Source organism: Vigna umbellata, chromosome 10, assembly GCF_029865625.1.
Source record: "Vigna umbellata cultivar VRB3 chromosome 10, Vumbellata_1.0, whole genome shotgun sequence".
In the NCBI taxonomy this organism is placed as follows: domain Eukaryota; kingdom Viridiplantae; phylum Streptophyta; class Magnoliopsida; order Fabales; family Fabaceae; genus Vigna; species Vigna umbellata.
The window spans coordinates 14,731,552-14,752,865 of NC_142174.1; the positions used below are offsets into that span (position 1 = coordinate 14,731,552).

General features: G+C 29.9%; 1 protein-coding gene and 1 pseudogene across 3 annotated transcripts; one reads left to right on the plus strand and one right to left on the minus strand.

The window, feature by feature from the left end:
* Positions 1-4,989: 4,989 nt before the first annotated feature.
* On the minus strand, positions 4,990-5,874 carry LOC148191982 (uncharacterized; annotated as a pseudogene).
* Positions 5,875-9,901: 4,027 nt separating this feature from the next.
* On the plus strand, positions 9,902-13,621 carry LOC124830776 (LOB domain-containing protein 10). 3 transcript variants are annotated; one of them, XM_088100567.1, is made up of 4 exons: positions 9,902-10,137; positions 10,282-10,339; positions 10,705-11,870; positions 13,219-13,621. In XM_088100567.1, exon 3 carries the CDS (start codon positions 10,918-10,920, stop codon positions 11,812-11,814), a length of 897 nt encoding a protein of 298 aa, XP_087956693.1. In that variant the 5' UTR covers positions 9,902-10,137; positions 10,282-10,339; positions 10,705-10,917; the 3' UTR covers positions 11,815-11,870; positions 13,219-13,621. The 3 variants fall into 3 exon arrangements, with proteins under 3 accessions (XP_087956693.1, XP_047160549.1, XP_047160543.1); XM_047304593.2 differs by having other exon boundaries at positions 10,282-10,301; XM_047304587.2 differs by lacking the exon at positions 10,282-10,339.
* The last annotated feature ends 7,693 nt before the right edge of the window (positions 13,622-21,314 follow it).

Below are 21,314 nucleotides of genomic sequence, written 5' to 3' on the forward strand. Positions count from 1 at the left end.
AACAAACGATAACAAATGTGCCAATTACTTAGCATATTTAAATACTGAAATTATATTTTAAAAATGTCATAAATTTGTTGAAGAATAAATTGCTTCTTAATGACCTGAAAGTCCTGCTCCCCAGTTCAAAATTTACAGATACCGGACACATTAATTATAGACTTTAAAATTATTGGATTTTGTTTCCCTGTTGTCTTCTCTCTCTTTTAATTTAGTGTTGAAATTTTATGGAGACCATGATTGTCTTACAAAATATCGAAAACCCCGAAAATAACTGCAGCATGTGTTTCTCATTAAAGTTTCGTAAAATTCAATAATAGTGGTCCATCCACACATCATTTCCTGAATGGCTTCCCCTGCAAAGACTCATCCGGTCTCATCCCACTCCCTCCACCCCACCACCACTCCAACCAAAAATTCTTGACAAGTTCAATGATCTTTGTCTCTTATGATTATTACTCTAACGAAAGTGATTTAAGAAAAAGAGTTGGATGATGAAAATGAATAAGATGATTAAAAAAAAGGTATATTTTAGAGGAAAAGAAGATTGAAATTAATAAGAGTTTTGGTGTGAAAGTGAGAGTAGGTAAAGAAAAGGTGTAAGAAGAGAAGGTGTGGATGAGAAGGAGTGGGGCATTTGTTGGGTGAGAGGACAAAAAGGTAGTAAAATGAGAGAACAGAAGAGAGCAGACCAGGGGACGTTATTGATGGCATCAGAATATTCATGTCATCCATTTAATAGTAATAATAATGACAATGAAGTTTCCTTGGTATTCATTCCATCATGTCAAATCCATGCACGTGATAGACTCACCTCTCCCCTCCCCAGTTTAGCTTTGCTTCACCATTTTCTAAGTCAACAGCGACAAAAAGCATTTGCATAAACCAAATATGACAAGGAATTCAACGTTTCAACTTTGGACCTTTGCAAAATAATAATAACACTTCACTTCCATTCCACCCATATGAGACAAAACCCGGTGCTGTGAGTGAATGTTGCTGCAGCGTCACCTCCTCATTTTTCATGCAACCAAATCATCACATCACAACTACTCCTTCCCTCTCTTTTCTCTTCTTCAATATCTTTTTTCAACCTCATTCATTCAACCTCTACTCTCACTTTTTAAACTTCATACTGACATTTCCTTTAACCATGTTTTTTCTCTCATTTACTACAGTTCTTTGATTAATACCGCTGCTTTTTCACTTCTCTTTCCTACATAACCACTGTTTCGATCAGTCTTCTTTATTCACTGTATATTTTGAATTCAGTATTAGAAATTAATATTCAGACTTAATAGATGTATTAAATATAGTAAAAAATATGTAAAGAGTTGTTTTGGTTTCTATGAAGGTTTTTCATCTGATAGGTTTTGTTTTGGAAGAAAAAGTTGTAGGTTGGGAGGGAGTGAGGGAATACATTAATGAGAAGAGTGAGTGTGTACGCAATTGTTCACCAACACACTGAGTCACACTGAGTCACTGCAAGGCTTCTGGCTCTGCTCTGCTACTCCTGCTGCCACCTGCATTCACTGTCACTCACCACCATCATTCTCCTACCCTTTTGCCCCCCCCTCCCCTGGGAATCAATGCCAATGGGATCCTCCTATTCCTGTTCCTCTTATTTCTTCTCTCTTTCCACCGTGACTCTTTTTACTTTTACTAACTCTACTATTCTCCTTAAAATCCATGCAATTTCTTATTAAAAACTATTATTTATTAAGTCTTTTAGTTACAAAACCCTTCAAACCTAAATCTATTTCAATAATATATACATAATATCAACAATTTAATGTTATAATTATTATTTATTATTAAGTTATTATTAACTATACAAATATTATATATTTTAGTTAAATATTATTTTAATAAAAATATAAATAGTATTTTTCAAAAAATAATCATTTTTCATAACTATTTATACTTATTATATTTATAAAAATCTTAAATTCTTTTAAAAGTTTTCAAAGTTATTATATTCATAAAATTCTTAAGTTTTTTTTCAACGTTTTCAAAGTCGTTATTAAAATTTTAATCACCTGTACACAATTCACACTTAATATCAAAATAACATCACTTAGAAAACTTAGTTATTAATTTAACCCATTCTGATCAAACTTAATTTTATATATATATATATATATATATATATATATATATGGGTTTGCTAATTTATTTAGGGATTTTTTTAGTTGATACATTTTAGCAAAATGTACCAAATTTTAGGTTACAAAGAACTCTTTATTAAAAATATACAACTTTAAATCCAAGGATATTTTAATAATTTTAATATTTAATTTAAAATAAAAAATAAAAGGTGGTTGTTTATCATTCTTATTGTGTATAAGTAGTTATTATCTTTTATTTTATTTTTTATTTTAAAAAACAACTATTTTTTAAAAAATATATAATAAAAGGTAATAATTTCTTGGGATAAAAAACTATCTTTTATTTTAAAGTTGGTTTTTTTTAATAAAGACTTTTTTGTAACTTGTACACTTTACTATAATGTACCAACTAAAAAACCCTTACATAAATTAGCAAACTCCACACACACACACACACACACACATATATATATATATATATATATATATATATATATATATATATATATATATATATATATATATATATATATATATATGATGTTCTATACATCACACTAAAAATTGTCAGGTTTTTAAAAATCTGTAATGAAAAATAACACACAGATGCATGAATCACAACTATGTTATTTTCTTTTTCAATATAATTTGGTAAAATTAACCACTTCAATATTAACATATCAAGTGTGTGTTCAAATCACTTCCTTTTGAAAACTGTAAGAAAACATCTTAATGCTTCCTTCATTCAATACAATTTCATCAAAATACTATAATCATTTTTTTACTTTTTTAACATAATTCAATATTCTTTTCTTATTCAATAAAGATGAAATTTTAAAAAATAATTAGATCTTCTAAAATAAGATAATTATAATAACGCAATGCATAAACTTCAAAAACACTTAAATTAATACATAAATTATAAACACCCCTGAAAATAATAACGCCTAGACAATATAAGTTGTACATTATTAAAAACAACCTTAAACCCGAAATCTTTATAATCAACCGTTAATATAAATATTGACTTATTGTTTGTTTTATATTATTGGTGCATATTTTATTTTTCTTTTATAGAAAACAAACAAATAAAATCCGTTAATTTGAAGTAAAATATCCTACAAATTCAACTCAAATAAATCACTACTTCTAGCTATTATTTTACTATAGCTAATTAAGAAAATAAATTCTAAAGCATATGTTAAAAGCACTAGTGCAGAAAAGACTTTTAACATCTGTTATTTAGGGCTTTTAATGCACCAATGTCTTATTGGAATACGTCAATGTAGACGTCAGATAGTACAGGTCAGACGTCTAATTGTGGGCGGCCGACATTTAATGTCCTGGACGAATCTTGGCTTTGTAATCCATTAGACGCTTGCATGTATATTGTTCAAAAACATAGTGGAGGGAAATGGAGGAGTTCACCGTTCAAAAACGTAAGAATCGCCAGCAAAAAAACGCTCAAAATCGCCGACCAAGGACACGTGCAAAACTGAATGAAAACGCATTATAATCGGTTCAAATGGAAGATAATTAATCAAAGAGTAATGTAATCGGAGTAAAACTAATTTTAAACGTTGTAAAAGAGAGAAAACAAACCTCAAAAGCTTTGGTCGTGGAGAGAAAACGCGAGGAAGATGATGAACACTGAGTGCGCGTAACTGTTGCCTCGCGTTCGCGATTTTGGTAATAGTAGACGTTTAAAAGTCGGCCCCCCTCCTAGTCGACGTCTAAATGACTATAGAAGTCGAGTTCCCTCCTAGCTGACGTCAAAAGGGTTTAAAATATAATTTTACTGGACACATTTGGCATCTGGTTAGGAGGGGCCGACGTCTAAATAAGATTTTAAACGTCGGTATGGCGGGATCAGACGTCTAAAGGGTAACTTTTGGAATTCTGACTACCTCATTGGCATCCAATGGTTGGCCCGACGTTTAAATAAGTCGTAGACGTCAGGCACCCTGAACCCGAACGTCTAAAATCAATTAAAATATTAATATTTTTTATTCATTTATCTATTTTTGGCGTTCAATTGCAAGGGTCGACGTGTATTATTCTTTAAACGTCGGAGACCCCCAGCCGACGTCTAAATAATGATTTTAAATATAATAATGTCACCGATCATTTTTTACATTGAATATTCGGTGATCAGACGTCTAAAGAGTGACGTTAAAGACATTTTTACATTTTCTGCACTAGTGAGGGTTCGGTCTAGTATTTAGTTTAATGCTTTAACTTTATTTTTATTATTATTGTTGCTGCTTAATCATCCTGCCTACAGAATTAACAAAAGTTATTTAAAGTAGAAAAAGTATGGAATATATAAAAATTGAAAACAATAAAGCTTTTATTTTATAGATTTTTAAAATATTGATAAATGGCTTAAAATATCTTAATACTGCAATTGCTTTGGAAAAACAATTGTGCAGCGTTTCAAATGTATTTTTATTATCGTTTTAGTACTACTTCTAAAGATTAATCCCATTTTTTTGTTTTTAAAAACATCCAAAGCTTTACGCAATAGCATAAAATACAATAGTATAAAATACGCCAAACGATTTAAAAGAAAGTTATATTCTCAACAGCTTTCCATATTAGATATTAGGTTTAATACCTCTTTTGGTCCCTAGAAAGGGGGCCAATGTTCAATGTGGTCCCACCTTTTTTTCGAAGTTCAATGTGATCCCATCTTTTGTAAAAAGTGTGCAATCAAGTCATTTTTACAAACGGCGTGAAGTTTTTAACGGAGCAGCTGACAGGGTGGACTGAATATCATTACGTGGCTTTGTGTGGGTAATACGTGGCAGAGAGAGGGTGATACGTGGCAGAGAGAGGGTAAATTTGGTAATATTAGTGAGGTTATGAAATCAGAAGTTAGGGTTGGAGTTTTCCCGAAATTTTCTGGCGAGGAGTTTGATAACTTTACTGCCTTAGCAGAGAAGTTGCGTGCTGATTATGACTTTGGTCACACCCTGAATGCTAAACACCTTCCAAGAGGTGAATCATGAGTCGCTGGCCCTGTAATTAGGTTATTCAAGCCGTTCGATGAACTTTTTGTTGACTCCAAGGTAGTGCTGATTTATGTGGATTAATTTTGCAATTTTATTTGATGTTTTAATCTAATACTGGCTGTCAAAATTAACTCGTGCTTGCAGGATTTCCAAGTGGATACTCTAGAGAAATTTGTTGAGGAGTCCAGTATCCCTGTCGTTACTATCTTTAACAATGATCCTAACAATCATCCTTTCGTTGTCAAGTTCTTCAACAGCCCCAATGCAAAGGTAAATTTGCTGTTTAAGTCAATTTTGTTCTTTCAATATTGAACTTGAGATTTCCGTATTATTAACGCTATTGCAGCTGAATTTTTATGTGTTAAATACCTCCATGTTTCATTAATTGCTATAGCTGGGTAGCAGAGCATGGATTTAAATTGAGGTTTTCAGTTGCGGCCATTGCGCTACTAGCAGCTTTTTGCCTTCTGTAATCTGAACAAAATAGCATTTTCCTAAACTACTTTTCTTTCCCCTACCCTTCCTGTTCCATAATATCTATTATTTTCTTTGTTTTGGTTGTATGCCCATTTTATCTCGTGTTAAAGAAACTTAAATTGTTGATATTGGCAGGCAATGTTGTTCATCAACTTCACTGCTGAAAGTGCTGAATCTTTCAAATCAAAATACCACACACCACAACCATGGGACCACCGAGAAGATCCTTTGCCCCAACTTCTCGAACACGATGAACACCCTTCAGAAGAAGCCATTCGTATCCCAAATTAGCAATTTCTCTAAAACTCCTGAAACCCTAACTTCTGATTTCCTAACCTCACTAATATTACCAAATTTACCCTCTCTCTGCCACGTATCACCCTCTCTCTGCCACGTATTACCCACACAAAGCCACGTAATGATATTCAGTCCACCCTGTCAGCTGCTCCGTTAAAAACTTCACGCCGTTTGCAAAAAGGACTTGATTGCACACTTTTTACAAAAGATGGGATCACATTGAACTTCGAAAAAAAGGTGGGACCACATTGAACATTGGCCCCCTTTCTAGGGACCAAAAGAGGTATTAAACCTAGATATTATATAAGGATTTAGGTACTATACAAAATTAGTAGAATTCTGATTTTCAATATCAATTTGTTTTTTTTATTACTGAAAATTTTTATATTACCATTTTAAATTCTTACAGAATATGTGAATTTTAATTTTAACTCATGTAAACAAGTTTTTCTAGTTTTTATATCACTAACATTTTAAATCTTTATTTTTAATATTCTAAATTTAATTAAAAATACATTAGCAAATATTTCTTTTACACACCTCAACCGTTTTTTAGGTGATGGTTTGGATATTATATTACAACACCGATATTCATCAGTGAGTATTAAATAAGTGATCGTTTAACAATTTATTTAAACATACAGTCAAAGAATGTAATATTATATAAACAATATGTAATTTTACTTATTTCACAATAGTTATAACATATTTAAACGTTTTGTTATTATTTTTGACTTATTCTACTCCATCTATGCTGCAATTTACTATTTTTATTTCTTTTATATAAATGTCAGTTAATATTATAGTATATAAATTCAGAAGAATATTGAACAATTTCTAAATATCTTAGAAGGACCAGGGAAAAGTAAAGTTTTATTTCGAAGGGAATAACATAAAATATCAAACTATAAAGATGGAAAACCTTATGATACAAGCATTGCAAAAACAACGAGTGAATCACAATTCACCAATTAGTAAGGGTTATGAATTGCTATTTACGAGGGAAGAGAAAGAAAAGGAATATATATTTGTTTTCAAATTTAATGGATGACCATGTCATTTTCTCACACGCGTGAATTTCAATGCAAAATCATAAATTACGCTACTATTATTATATATGCGATAAATATTGATATAACATTGTTATTAAAAGGTATGTTTGCTTGATCTAAGGAGAAAATAATTTCAATAAATTATAGCTAAAATTGAAAACACTGTATAAGACGTTCTAAATTTTATTTATGCGTAAACTAATTTAATTTTTTTAAATGGATTTAGTAATAAGTTAATTTAAGCATACTTATAAGTAATTTGCAATTGTACATTAGAACAGTGGTAGGTGTTAAGGGTATCATAAAGCAAGTTACACGTGGCATAATCTCAGCAATATATGGGATTGCGCATGTTCTGACGTATAACCACAAGATTGAAACTTCAAGCCTCGGAAACCTAAAGAGAAAATAAGAGCTCCTTTATCACCAAGTTAAGATAACTCAGCAATCATATCATACCCTATGCATTAAAATAATTGGAATTCTATTTTCTTTCAAAAATCCACTCCTCAAAAAATAATTGATGCTTTTACCAGTGTTGATGTGTTTACTTCGACTAAATATATTAATTTGTTCGTAAAAGTGAATTGTAACTTTTTTAAGAAAACTTCAATAGATTCAAAGATACTCTTCCATCACATTTGGTTTAGTGTTTACGGTTTTACAATTAGAACTGAGAGACGTAATCCATATTTTAGCTCTCATTATGAATTTTTTACTCATCCCTTTTATTTCATAGTAATTAGCTTCTCTCTCAGCTATATGGTCTTTATTTTTTATTATTTTAAGTATAGAGAAATCTTTTATGATAATTAATTTCTTTAAATCTGTGCAAGTAATATTTGTTATGTGTACGTTATCTTAAACAGGTAATAGTTTAAACAAGCGAAGGTACTAAACATAAATTGTAATTTAATTCTGCAAGTTGAATTCAAAATACACACACGCAAGTTTGCATGGTGTTGAAATGTGATCTTCTTTTTTATATAATCTTAGCTTACTCTTATTATTCTAGTAATATATAAGAGTTTGAACCACATGTCTCTATAATTATGTGTTGTATATATATTTTGGTGAGAAGAGTTTTAATATTTTATATTTATAAATACACATACATATATGCGACTAATACTGTTTTCGTTAATTTTGACATTAACAATTCATTTAATCAGTTATTAAAACATATCAATATATTGTGATTTTGAGTTAATTTATTTAAAATCTTAAAAAAAACATATAAGATTTCAAAATTTATAGATAAAAAATAGGAGTAAAATTGAGTGAAGGTAAAAGGATTGCAATTGACACAGGGGCACATGGGCACATGGGCGTAGACCTAAGTAGTAGTATACGTGAAAAATAGTTATACTGGAATCGGGCAGTGTAGATACATACGTAGATGGTATAAATAAAGGAAAATGAATTTAGGTGGTGCATGGGGGTGAATAGAATATTAAATAAAGTTAATAATAAGAATAATGAAGAAAAAGAAAAACCTGAGCAGTGACGGCTGAGTTGGGATGGGAGGAGAATGCGTTGTTGAACAGAACAGTTATTTGCGGGGGAGGAAGGTTAAGGTTTTGTCACTTCAGGAAAGTGAATGAATGAGTGAAAATAGCAAAAGCTGGTAAGGGGTCAATCAAAACGACTGTGCAGCATGTGCGCAGTAGTCAGTGGAAGGAGGGGGAGCTGGAGTGAAGAAGGAACGGAGCGAGAGCCACACCCACACCCATTCTCATCTCATCACTCTTCTTTTCGGGTACGGACTTTGACCGGGAATACCAAGTCACTCTCATAACCCCCTCGTACCTCGTGCACGCCTGCTTACACTTCTTTTCTTTTGCCTCAAAGGAACCACCACATTACGGATATGACCCTGCTTCTCCTGCACAACAAGAGAAGCTACAGGACGCAGCGGTGACAATAGCAATAGGGTTGACGCGCACGGTACACGGACGTGTGCTGCAGTCTGCACTGCATAAAGAAAATACAATCATCATTGCGTTTCGCAGCAAAAGCCTGATCTCAACATTTAACTATCCCCTCCTCTTTCCTTTTACTATACTTTTTCTTTCTAACTTAATAAATCACCATTTTTTCTACCTTTTACTACCTAATCATCCTCTCCTATTTCCCAAAAATAAAAAACAATATCGTTTAATTATAAAAATTCTTTTTTTCTTTAACAGATGACCAAGTATTATTTAAATGCACACGTAACACGTTCGGTTATAAAGTCTTTTAAAACTATAACAATGTTATAATTAGTATTTGAAAAAGAAGGTTCCATAAACCAGTATCGATCAATTAGTCAATTCCACGTACTAAACTAATGTAGAAAAAACCGCGGACGGAGATGGAGTGGGGAAAATCTGTTGTACAAAGAGTCTATCTAATCTAATATGCACCACCGTAACAAAACAGCTCTACTTAGTTATATATAATTAATTTAAAATTCAGATGTATTGACTTTGGCAAATTTTTGGAATTACAAATTTAATGCATATACTAGTACTCCACTCTCATTTAAGATTCATGACACACATGCATGACGATTAATTGTCGCACAAATTGAAGATGGAAACGGGTATGGGTAAAGTAAGGTTATATGAAAGTTTTAAATACCATCAGCGTCACAAAAAGTTACAAATGATTTGGTGGTAGAAAAACTATGTATTATGACATGAATAATGTAGAATTTGATGACAAAATTTAGACAAGGCTGGAAAAGTGGAGCGAATATTCTTTTTGTTGATTGTGAGTGAGTGATGAGAGCAGGAAATATTAAATGTGGAACTGTAAAATTGTTTAGAAAATTATAAATAATAAATATTGCTAAAAAAGAGAAGGCAGTTAAGAAAATAATGATAGTGACTGTAAATAACAATGATAGTGGAAGACATAATATGATATATAGGGTGGGACGAAATGGGATTTATTAAGATAGATTTATGAAGAAGGGAAGGTTAGCTGGTCTTGAAAGCTCTTGCGCTTGTGGCAGCAGTGCTCAAGAAACTACAAAAAAAAAAGAAAAAAAAAAAAAAAACCTTCGACTCTATATATCGTTCCCATCTCTTCTATTTCCTTCGCTTCTCTCTCTCTCTCTCTCTTTCTTCTCAACCTCACCAACACAGCACAGCCTCGTGTGAAATTATTTCTTGCCTTGCGCCGATCTATTCACAGGTCACAGTAAGTTCTCTCTCTCTCTCTCTTCTCATGTATGTACAGCTTTGTGTTTTTAGAATCACACCGGTCACTGATGGATCTCATCACCTCTTTCGTTTCTCTCTTACCTCCAATCTTTGCCGCCACGCAAACAAACGTTGTGTTCAGATCTACCGGTGCAACTTAAGGTTTTTTTTTCTCACTTTCGTATTTCAAGATTTTCGACGTACTTCTTCTTCCTCGGACAATGTTATTCATTATGGCTTACCATTTTTTTTTCTCCTTTTCGGATTGAATCGTTTATTGACTGGTATTCTTGTCGGTTAAATTTTTGTGAGAAAAAAAAGGAACGATTTGGAGACGCTTTTAATGACCTAGATTAGTTTATTAATATCACGTTTGAAATCTTTTAATAAATCCGCGATCACGAATCGGAACATGAAGCTTCGTTGAATAATAATAATCCGTTTTTGTTTTTCTCTATGATTCCTCAATTTCCATGTCCTGCATTTATTTATTTACAGCTATCAAGGTTTAATTATTATTATTGATATCTCCATTTGACTCTCTCTCTTTGTTGTTTGTTTGTAGAAAATTAAAAATCAGGTACTGCAGGCTGTGAAAGCTAGATACTAATTAGATCGCTCATTCGAAGAAAGAGAAACCATAGTACTAGTACTAATTTTATTAGGGGGATTTGATCTAATATAATATGATTTGACGATTTAATTAACCGCAGAAGTTGCCTTGGTGTGTGAGGGACAAGAGAGAGAGAGAGGAAAGGAGAGAGAGGGATCGGAAAAGATGTCATCATCATCGAATTCGCCGTGCGCGGCGTGCAAGTTTCTCAGACGAAAATGCACGCAGGAGTGCGTGTTCGCACCGTACTTTCCGCCGGACAACCCTCAGAGGTTCGCTTACGTGCACAAGGTTTTCGGGGCCAGCAACGTGGCCAAGCTTCTCAATGAACTCAGCGCCTCGCAGCGAGACGACGCCGTAAAGTCCCTCGCTTACGAGGCCGAGGCTCGTCTCAGGGACCCCGTCTACGGCTGCGTGGGCCTCATCTCCGTCCTACAACACAGGCTCAGGCAGATCCAGGTGGAACTCAACAATGCAAAGAAGGAACTCGCAACATACATCGGTCCCCAAGCTTTTCAAGGCTTACCAGCCCCCATTCTCCAGCAGCACCCAAACAATCCTTTTTCCGGTTCCCTGTATGGGAGTATGGCGGGGGTGACGGCAGCCACTCACGGTGGGCAGCTGATGATTCGCGACGGCCAGTCGCCGCAGCAGCATCAGATCTTGGAGGCCCAGCAGTTGGCTGCGGCTGTGGCGGCGAGGGAGCAGCAGGAGATGTTCAGGGGTTACGAGCATCAACAGCAGCAGGAGTTTCTTAGGTTCAGTGGTGGGTTCGATGTGGGTTCTGCTTCTTCTGCTGGTGGGTTCAGCCAGATATCCCCAGCTGCTGCTTCCGCTGATCAGTTGTCTCCTTCGTTGGCTTTGGGATCCTTCGATAACCCTTATCACATGCAGCAGCCACAGCAAGGAGAGCCTCATCCTCACAACATTCCTTTCGAGGCTCAGCTTCTGCTCCCTCCCCAGCAGAAGCAATCGCCGCAACAAAGCCAGCAGTCCCAACTGCCCCTTCACCAGCCACAGTCTGAAAGCGAGGAGTGTAGGAGTCTTGGTCCATCCTGTTGATTTCCAATTTTGCAGCTCGAGCCTCTGTGCTTTTCCTCCAACAATTTTCAGCCTAGGTATTTTTCTTCTTCCATTTCCTTATTCCATCATGGGTTTTCCGTTTTTGTTTTTTATTCTTCCTTCTTCCGTTATTTTTCGTGCCTCTTGATGTAGCCCAGCTCACGTAGGATATGTGTCCATGAATGATGATTTCTATGCTTTTCTGTGTGTGCGATTGTAATTATTAGCTAGCTTTTACATCGCGAGGGCAATCTAGTTTGGTGGCAGGAGAAAGCTAATCAGTCCTCGTGGTAGGAAGCAGAGGGTCTGTTAGGGGAAAGGTCTTGTCAAAGTGAGAGACGTATGATCTGGTTCATCAATTATGAGAACTTCCAACAGTAGCCAAATTGTTGAGTCTAGATAAGTAGGGGAAGGATGAGACAGATTGAAAGAAAATAAAAAAAAGTGATAGACGTTAAATCTGATGCAAAATGACAAGAGACATGAGCTCAAAATAAAATTATGGAAAATGAAAGAAACAATTATTCAAGTCAAAGTTTATTTTTAAATTAAATAAAACAATATCATTTTTTATTTTATCTTTAAAATTTGTATAACAATAACGAAGATGAAGCCATTTTTCTAAAACGATTAAATATTTAAAAAGTAAAATTAAGATAATATTTTTAAGGAGAAGTAAATTAAAAATATAAATATTTTCTTAAAGAAATCAACACCTTAAACTTGTCATTCTATTGGTGGTCAGGTCAAAATTTACTTGAGGAAAGTGTGCATATTAAAATGTTCCAAGAAAACCTATGATATGCTCTGAATTTGAGGTATCTGCGGGGGTGTTACAGGAATTTGACAATCTCTCAATTCAAGTCCTTGGCATTTGCAATCAGATTGCCTATTTTTTTGTGTGAATAATTGCATAAGCCTCACTGTGATTGCTGATTTTTACCTAACGAAAGAGATTACAAGCTAATATTCTTAAAGGAAAATTGTGAAAACTGACATGTGAGCCGAAAAACGTATTGGTATAAAATACATGATACATCCCCATCCCAACAATAGGTTTGGCCTGCTTTTGGAATACTTACTTTTTATATACCGAGAGCTTCAATGCAAAATGAGAATGAAACACAGTTATACATTGATTTGCCATGAAATTTGTTGTTTCAAACATGTTCACCTTGTCCTTGTTGGGAAAAAAATGAAGAGTTTGCTCTCAAGCAAATGGATAACAGTAGAAATCAAGGTAACCCTTTTGGCCATGCATTGATTTGCAAACATGCACGTAGATAGTGTTGAGTTGAGTTGAGTTGCTATATATAACCCCTACTTAGAATTTACAGAATATATGATCAATTGCAATTAATTCCTAGACATCTCTATTAATGATTTTTTTTTTCCCTTCTTCAGTTCTTACCTGCCGGATATAAATGGATAGTAAGAGAGAGATAGAGAGATGCAAAGCAGACATGTGCGATTCATAATCCGCTACGGTTTGCTTAGCTTTTAAAGGAGACTACCAAGCTAGACACAATTTTAGAAAGTAAGATCTTCACTGATCTTAAGGATCTGTTGTTTTTTTCTTCTTTCTTTCTTTTTTTTAAACAAATTTAAAGCAGTGGCTATATTTAATTTCTTTTCTTTTTGTCAAAAACTAAATTGTAAATCAGAATTCAGAATGTTTTTTTAAAGGCCTCATCGATTGTGTTTGTCAAATCATTTCTATCACAGTAAGATTATTATAGTTTCGGTGTGGAAGAAATATTTGGAGCACAATTACTATTAGATTTGAGTATAATCTACCCATTTTACATTACTATGTGTTTCATGTTACATTTAAAGTTTTTCATTTTATAACTTAAATATAATTGATCCGTAACCTTTTAAAAATAACTATAAATGTTTGTTTGATGTCAGAAATTGAACACAGAATTAAAACTTGTAAATAAAAAATATTCTATTAACTCTAAGTGGTATTTTCAAAAGCAATAGCTTGTCAGTTTTGTGGAATTATAGGTTAACTTCTACCTTCTCTCATTCTTAGCCAAAACTTAGAAAATTGTTATCATTTAGGTCTAAGAATTAACAGTACCCTTACCCTTAGCATTTTGTATGGGCATTTTAATTGTTGAGATTGACCTAATCATAGAAACTTATTGAATTTGGAAATAAGAAAAGCTCTACCTTCTGCATTTTTAATTCATCCAACTTATCTTATTAGTCAGCTTTACATATTTGACCAATCCAGTTTGAACTATTCCAAATTTTATTGCATTAGTTGGTTTGAATTTAAAAAACAAAAAAAAAACAAATCTTTAAAAAAAATAAACTCTAACTAATTCATCTGTATTCAATTTGCATGAATAATTATTTTCACAGATTCTATTACACTCTATCCTCATTATTAATATCATTAAATATCTTTTTTAAGTGAGATGTATTTTATTTTGTAGTTAATATTTGTAGCAAATATAAAGACACTTTATATTTGTGATAATTAATTTATGTTGATTGTTTAACTAGTAATAACAATTATTTTATGTATACAGATTCATACAATGTACATATTTAAATTTATGTAATCATATTGAATAAGTTAATTCATTGGTTAGAATAATTTAGAAAATATAAATCAAACAATAAAAAATTGACAATTTAATTTTCTTTATAAAGCTCGTAATTCTTTTACCCTTTGTTCACTTGAATGGATTTTGGAGAGAGTGATTGAGTGAATTTGAGAAGATTTGAAGATAAATTTTGTTGTTATTTATTTGAGTGGATATGGAGGTAAGTGATACTGAATTTGGAAGTAAATTTTTCTAATCTGTCAAATCAATCAAATCCTACACTAATCCTAACAAACTTTACTTTACTTCCAAATTCATTCTCACTTGCCTTCAAATTCACTTAAATAAACAACAAAAAATTTACCTTCAAATCCTCTCAAATTCATTCAATAATTCTTCCCCAAATCCATTCAAGTGAAGAAAACCTTAGATTTATATCCAATTGGTTAAAATTGTGCCCTAAAATCCCGTAAGTGTAACTGAAGCTTCTAATATTTTTATTCTTTTTAGGTTTAAACATGTTTATATAGTGAGATATTTATACATAACAAATCACTCAACCTAACTAAAACATTATGGGTTTGTATAAAAGCGAGTAAGAGAGTATTTACAAAAAAAAAATATTTATTCATTATTTATAAGCGAGTAAGAGAATATTTACAAAAAAAATTAAGATACTGTTGAAATGCATACAAGATCGAATTTTTTAAAGGAATGTATTTTGATTACATTTTTCATAATTAGTATAAATTGTATATACAAGAGAGTTTTCCTTTTTAGACTGTTATATTCATTTTGTGTAACATAAATTCTAAATAATTATTAGGATGCTTTTTATTAAATTATGTTAGATATCTTTATAAAGTTTTTACTTCTTAATTAGATTGGAATTCTAAAATTTCAATAATTATTTATTATCACATAAAAATCAAAGAAGAGAAAAGAAAAAAAATGCAAACAAGAACAGAATGGTCAAACCAAACCACCACCAGAAAGAAAATATTATAGAAAACTAAAAAAATATAAATTATAAAAAGATACCAGTTCTAACAAAAATTTGTTAAAAATTTAAATATAAATTTAAGCCTTACATTAAATAAAAATTAAAAAAATAATATCATATAAAAATGAAGACTCAAATATATTGTTTTGACGATAAAAGAGAATATTTTCGTCTGAAGGATAATGTACTAGTATGAAAGAGATTTATCGTTAACAAAGATATTGTTATGAATTTAAATGGAAGTCGTAGTCTCATATTTGGTAAAAATAGAAAAGTTAAACAACATATACGCTATAAAACTCATAAATTAATTGTTTTAAGATTTTGAAAAACTTCTTAAGTTTGATTAATCTTGCTTTCCTAATAAATTTTCCTCTCACATATACAGTTAGAAATTTAAACTTAAAACTTAAGTTTAAGTACATGTGAGGAAGAATGAAATAAAGAGTCTAATTTATTATGAACTCTTATACTAATAACAAGATTGCACATATTTTTACTTTTCTGGAAGATATAAGAAATTTTAAAGTTAATAATAATACAAGTCTTCAATATAATTAAGTTGATAGAATATAAAAATTATTAAAGGCTTAACGAATTAAGGAACAATCACATTATAGCCATAATTTTGAAAACTTTTGTTCACTCATAATTTCAATAGTAAGAATAGTAGTTATAATAATTCAATTTTTCAATATTTATTCTATCAATTTTTGAGAAGTTCATACAGTAGAAAAATTATTAAAGGCTTAACAAGTTAATGAACAATCACATAAAACAATATGAATTTTCAACTAAACTAGAAAACTTCCAATATAATCACATCTATTAAAGTTGTAGAGACACACTGATAGTGATACCGTCAAGATTATCTCTATCAGAACCATCACGTTAATTTAATTCATACTAGTAACACATGTGTTATGTATACGTGTGTTCATTTTTTTTATAATAATAGAAATAATAAAATTATTGTTATTATTTATTATAATTATAAAATTAAATGAAAATAATTATTATTTATTTTACAGATAATTTATAATTAAAAAATGATTAAAAATCCCTTGGTATAGATATGTATAGAGATCGTCTAGTTAACCACCTTAATAGGAGGATATCAAATAACCTTAAAATAAATAAGGCATTGATATCATTATTCATATTTTTAATAGAAAAATTATTCATATTTTTAATAGAAAAATTATTCATATTTTATATGTCATGTAATCAAACTTAGAGTAAACTGTAATGAAAACAATTGCCTCCAATTTCTTCTCATGACTTATAAAGTTTTGTGTGATCCACACAAAGTAAGTTTTATATGATTCCAAAAAACAACTTGGAAAATTTTGAGAAATTCAATTTTGAAACCTCAAAGAGTAATATATATATATATATATATATATATTCATCAAATTAATATTTTAAAATCTGAGATCAATACATTGAAAGAGTAAAAGAAAGGTTTTCATTTTAAAACTTTAAAGCTATAATGAATTGGTTTATTTATTCAAATATGAATAATACGATAATAGTATTGTAAAAAACAATTCACCCTATGATATCCATCCGTTGATTTTTTTTTTTTAAAAGCTGAAATTTATGAGCCTACATCTATTAAGTAAATTTAAAATTAAAGCGTATGTTTGTAAGGAACTGCTTTGAATAGGTCTCTTAAGTCAAATTTATGTTAAAAAAGAAAAGTCACTAAAGTCAACTTCCTTAAGAAAACTTTACTCATCTTTAAAATTTAACAGAAAATTTTTTAGGACTAAGCATTCCACTCCTAACTTCATCTAGAAACTCTCAAACATTTAAACTAAGCAAAATATTCTTTGACTTCGAAAGATTTACTTGACAACCTATTTTTAAAAGTAAAAATAGTCATCAAAAACTAAGTTTTTGAATTTATAAAAAAAAATTAAAAGATAAAATAATTAGTGTAAAATTTGTATGAGTATCAAAATAATAATGTCCTTAAATTAATAACAAATAGATTCTTTTTATCTTCTTCCATAAAAAAAAATCTCTGTAGATTTTGTAGGTAGGTTCAACACATACATAGATTTCCACATTGGTAAGATATTGTCCGTTTAAACCTTCACGGATTTGGTTTTGGTACCACTCCAAAAGGCCTTGCTCCAATGAAAGTCTCTTATGTATATATAAACTCATGTTCATCTCTTATTTTATTTTATGTGGAACTTTGTGTGCAACCAACCTATTTTTGATAAATCTCTTAGAAAACCCTAAGACATACTAGTTCTTTGTTTCTTTCCAATCCCATTTTGTCACAGCAATGTTTTTCTGCATCTTCCACGGTTTCTCACAACCTTTTACTATTTTTATTAAGGTTGGTATTATTGTGCGCGAGATACACAAAGTCAAAAATGGCTCATAAAAACTCTTCAAACAAATACAGCTTTAAGGCGCAACATTTGAACGGAGTGATTAGTGCACAATCAAACTTTTCATGAAAAGTTGACCACACTAACATTATACTTTTTTTTTTCTTTCCTTAAAGATTGCATGAAGTCAATTAATAGTCCATTTGTTTTGTATATACTGCTTTGGAATATGTTATCACTCATGATTTCTTAATGGACTTTAATGCTGCATGTGCTTCGGGCAATAAAATATAATACTTATATTATTTTATACATCCAAATCTTACTATGAATTCTAAGCTAAAGAAAAGTGATGGAGAGAGAAAGAAAGAACTAGTATAATTTATTTTGAAAAATTATACAAATGCTAATGTTTTTGAAATGTCTAATTGTTTGAATGTTAAATTTTAAAAGAAAAATCCAAAAAGATTATTTATTAAAATGGAAAATAGAGAAAAAAAATTTGATATGCGTTGTATAAAACGCATACTAGTTTGGTCTCTGAGAAAAAAATTATCGATGCTAATGAAACATGTGTTATTTTTGTTTTAACGGTCTGAATTGCATTTAAAATATGAATTTCCTAACCTAAACTACCATTCCCAACATAAGAAATAAATTAGGAATACTCTTTTTTTAAGTTTCATGCAGTTGATATATTATGAAAATCAAAGGAACTGTTTAAAATAAGTTTTGAATTCAATAAAAGTTGTATTTTATAGATAATTTTGGTAAACTTGGTTAAATTAATTTTATTCATTCTACTGTTTTTTTCTTGTTTTTTTTTTGCGTGCCTTAAAAACATAATGATAAGCACTAACTTTAATATTTAAAAAATTTTAAAGTACCAACATCATATATCTGACAATACTAAAAAAATCTGAACTCTGCATAAACATAATTTTGTTTTATAATATTCCATTAATTATTGCCATAAGAATAACAATGTTTGCTTCTCAATTTTTATTTCACCAAACTATATATTATGCTATAATCATATTGTTTGATGTTATGATCCTAAGAGAAGTTATCTTAACTAAAATCATATGTACTGTTTGAAAATGTGAACATCATAAACGTGGTTTTGTATTAATTGTGACCAGCTACCATAATTTGATTAAAAAGTCAAAATATATTTGGCAGCAGGGGAATTTTGATGTCACAAAATTGGATAAGAAAGTAAAGAATGATGCAGAATCTTATGGTTTAAATTAGATATATTTTCTATTTGTCTTATTCTATAGTCAAAGGTATAAATTAGATCCAAAAGTTAAAAAGAAAAGATGATAAAATTCTTCATCATAACACCAACATCTATCTAACAAAGTGTAGCCCCACACGATACAATATTTACGTAAATAAATCAATAAATCTATAATATATAAAATGTGTACCTCAAGTACGTACTGAATATTATAACAACTTACACATTTATACATATCCAGGTTAAATTTGAAAAGTATTCGTGCATCTTTTTCGTGGGGTCTATTGATCTGACACCAACATAAGTTTTAGCTTCTTTATATATATATATATATAATAATATTAATCATTTAACAAAAGAGAAAAACGACTTACTTTTTATCAACTTTATGTTACAATGATAAGACGACAGCAGTTTCAAAAGAAAGAAGGTTAGAAAGTTAAGTTTTTTTTTTAGTGGAACTCCGTCTTCAGTTTTTTATAATAACAAAAAAAATGATAAATAATTTTTATAATTTTATTGTAGATAGTTTTTTATTATAGTTAATTATTTTAGTTTAAAATACAATTAAATTTAAAAATAAATAGTTAAATTAAAAAAAGATACTGAAAATGTAAAATTGAAAACAAGATGTGTATGAGAAAATATTTTTATATAATGATATAGATAATTAAAATGGTGGTAATGATATTTTGTGGTATTGTTATTGACTTTTTTTTATAGGTTATATTATGAGTGTATTTCTCTTTATTTTTTTAATTAATGTGAAAAAATAGTATTTACTTTTACTTTCTTTATAACTTCGTATCAAACAAATGCATGGAAATTGAAACCTGAAAGTTATGATTTTTATGAAAGCGAAAGATAATGACTTAAAATAGAATGTGAGTGGAAAAGCCCACATTCTGTATGTATCTCAATCAATCTCTATATTATACATTATCTTCTTTCTTTTAAAACTATAAAATAAGCTATCACGTACAAATTTATTGAAATTAATTATATGTGAAATATGTAAATGATGGTATGAAGGGGTATCTGGTTGAAGCGCGTGAGTGATACGTGCTTAAAAACACTGCATATATAATCTAAAATAGTATTATCAAAGGATAACTTAATTTGTTTTGACTTTATCATTTAAATTATAATTGTAATATTTGAATTGACTTTCGGATTGCAAATTCAACGTTCTCATTTAATAACAGGTGACATGCTTTTTAATTGCACTGTTTATTTTTCTTAAAATTCAAATATTATTATCTTCTCATTTTTACTATTTATTGTTTAAAAGTATTTTTAAATTCATTGTTTATATTTCTTAAATTTTAAAGGTTATATCTCTTTTTCTTCATTCAATACTCATTATAATTATTATTTTGTATTCTTTTGACCTTTTTCAATATTTGTAATTATTAATATCATAAACTTCAGAAAAATGAATAGTTTTCCAAAAAAACATGGGATTAAGAACTGTGGTTATATTTATTAATTTATTCAATACCATTAAATCCACATTCTAAAAGATAAATAAAAATTTAATAACATATTCATCTTATATTAAAATAATTATTTATCATATAAATTTTTCAATTATTGTTTATTAATTTAATTAAATATATTTATTTTTTTTAATATTTTCAATCCTTTTAACAATTTTTTATTTAAAATAGCGTAAGTCCAAATGTTGAAACAATGATATATCTTTGAGAATTCTTATGACCAAAGCAAAGAATAATTATTTTGACAAGGTAAGTTATAGATTAAGGTTGTAGCTTAATATACGACATACGAAGTCACATAGTTCGAGCTTAATAAAAATTATTTTTAATTTTATATTAACTACAATGTCATTTTTTTATCAATTACAATACCTCGCATTTTTCAATAAATGGAAATAGGTAAGCAAGACATCATAACAAAAGAAAAGTTAATTAACAAGAACTCATATAAAAATTATAAACACTTAAATACTCAATAAATAAAGAAATTTTAATAGAGATTCAGTCAAACATATCCAAATTTATGTAAGGCTTAACTTAAATAAAACAAAGCCATGGAAAAAAAATATTCAAATGGCTGAAAGTTTATTATATCAAATTCTTGTATAGTGTTTATAAGTTTGTTTTATTAGTAGTAAATTGATAAATAGCTTTTCTTGTTTTAAAAATCAATATAAAAAGAGTGTCAATAAAGTCATTTGATTCATTTAATCTTTAAACTAATAATTTGTAAAAGAAAAAAAACCATTAAAATGAAAATAAATTATAAGCAAATATTTTGAATAAAAATAGAAAAAAATACAATTATCTGATCCTTACATTCAGGATTTATATAAGTATATTTAA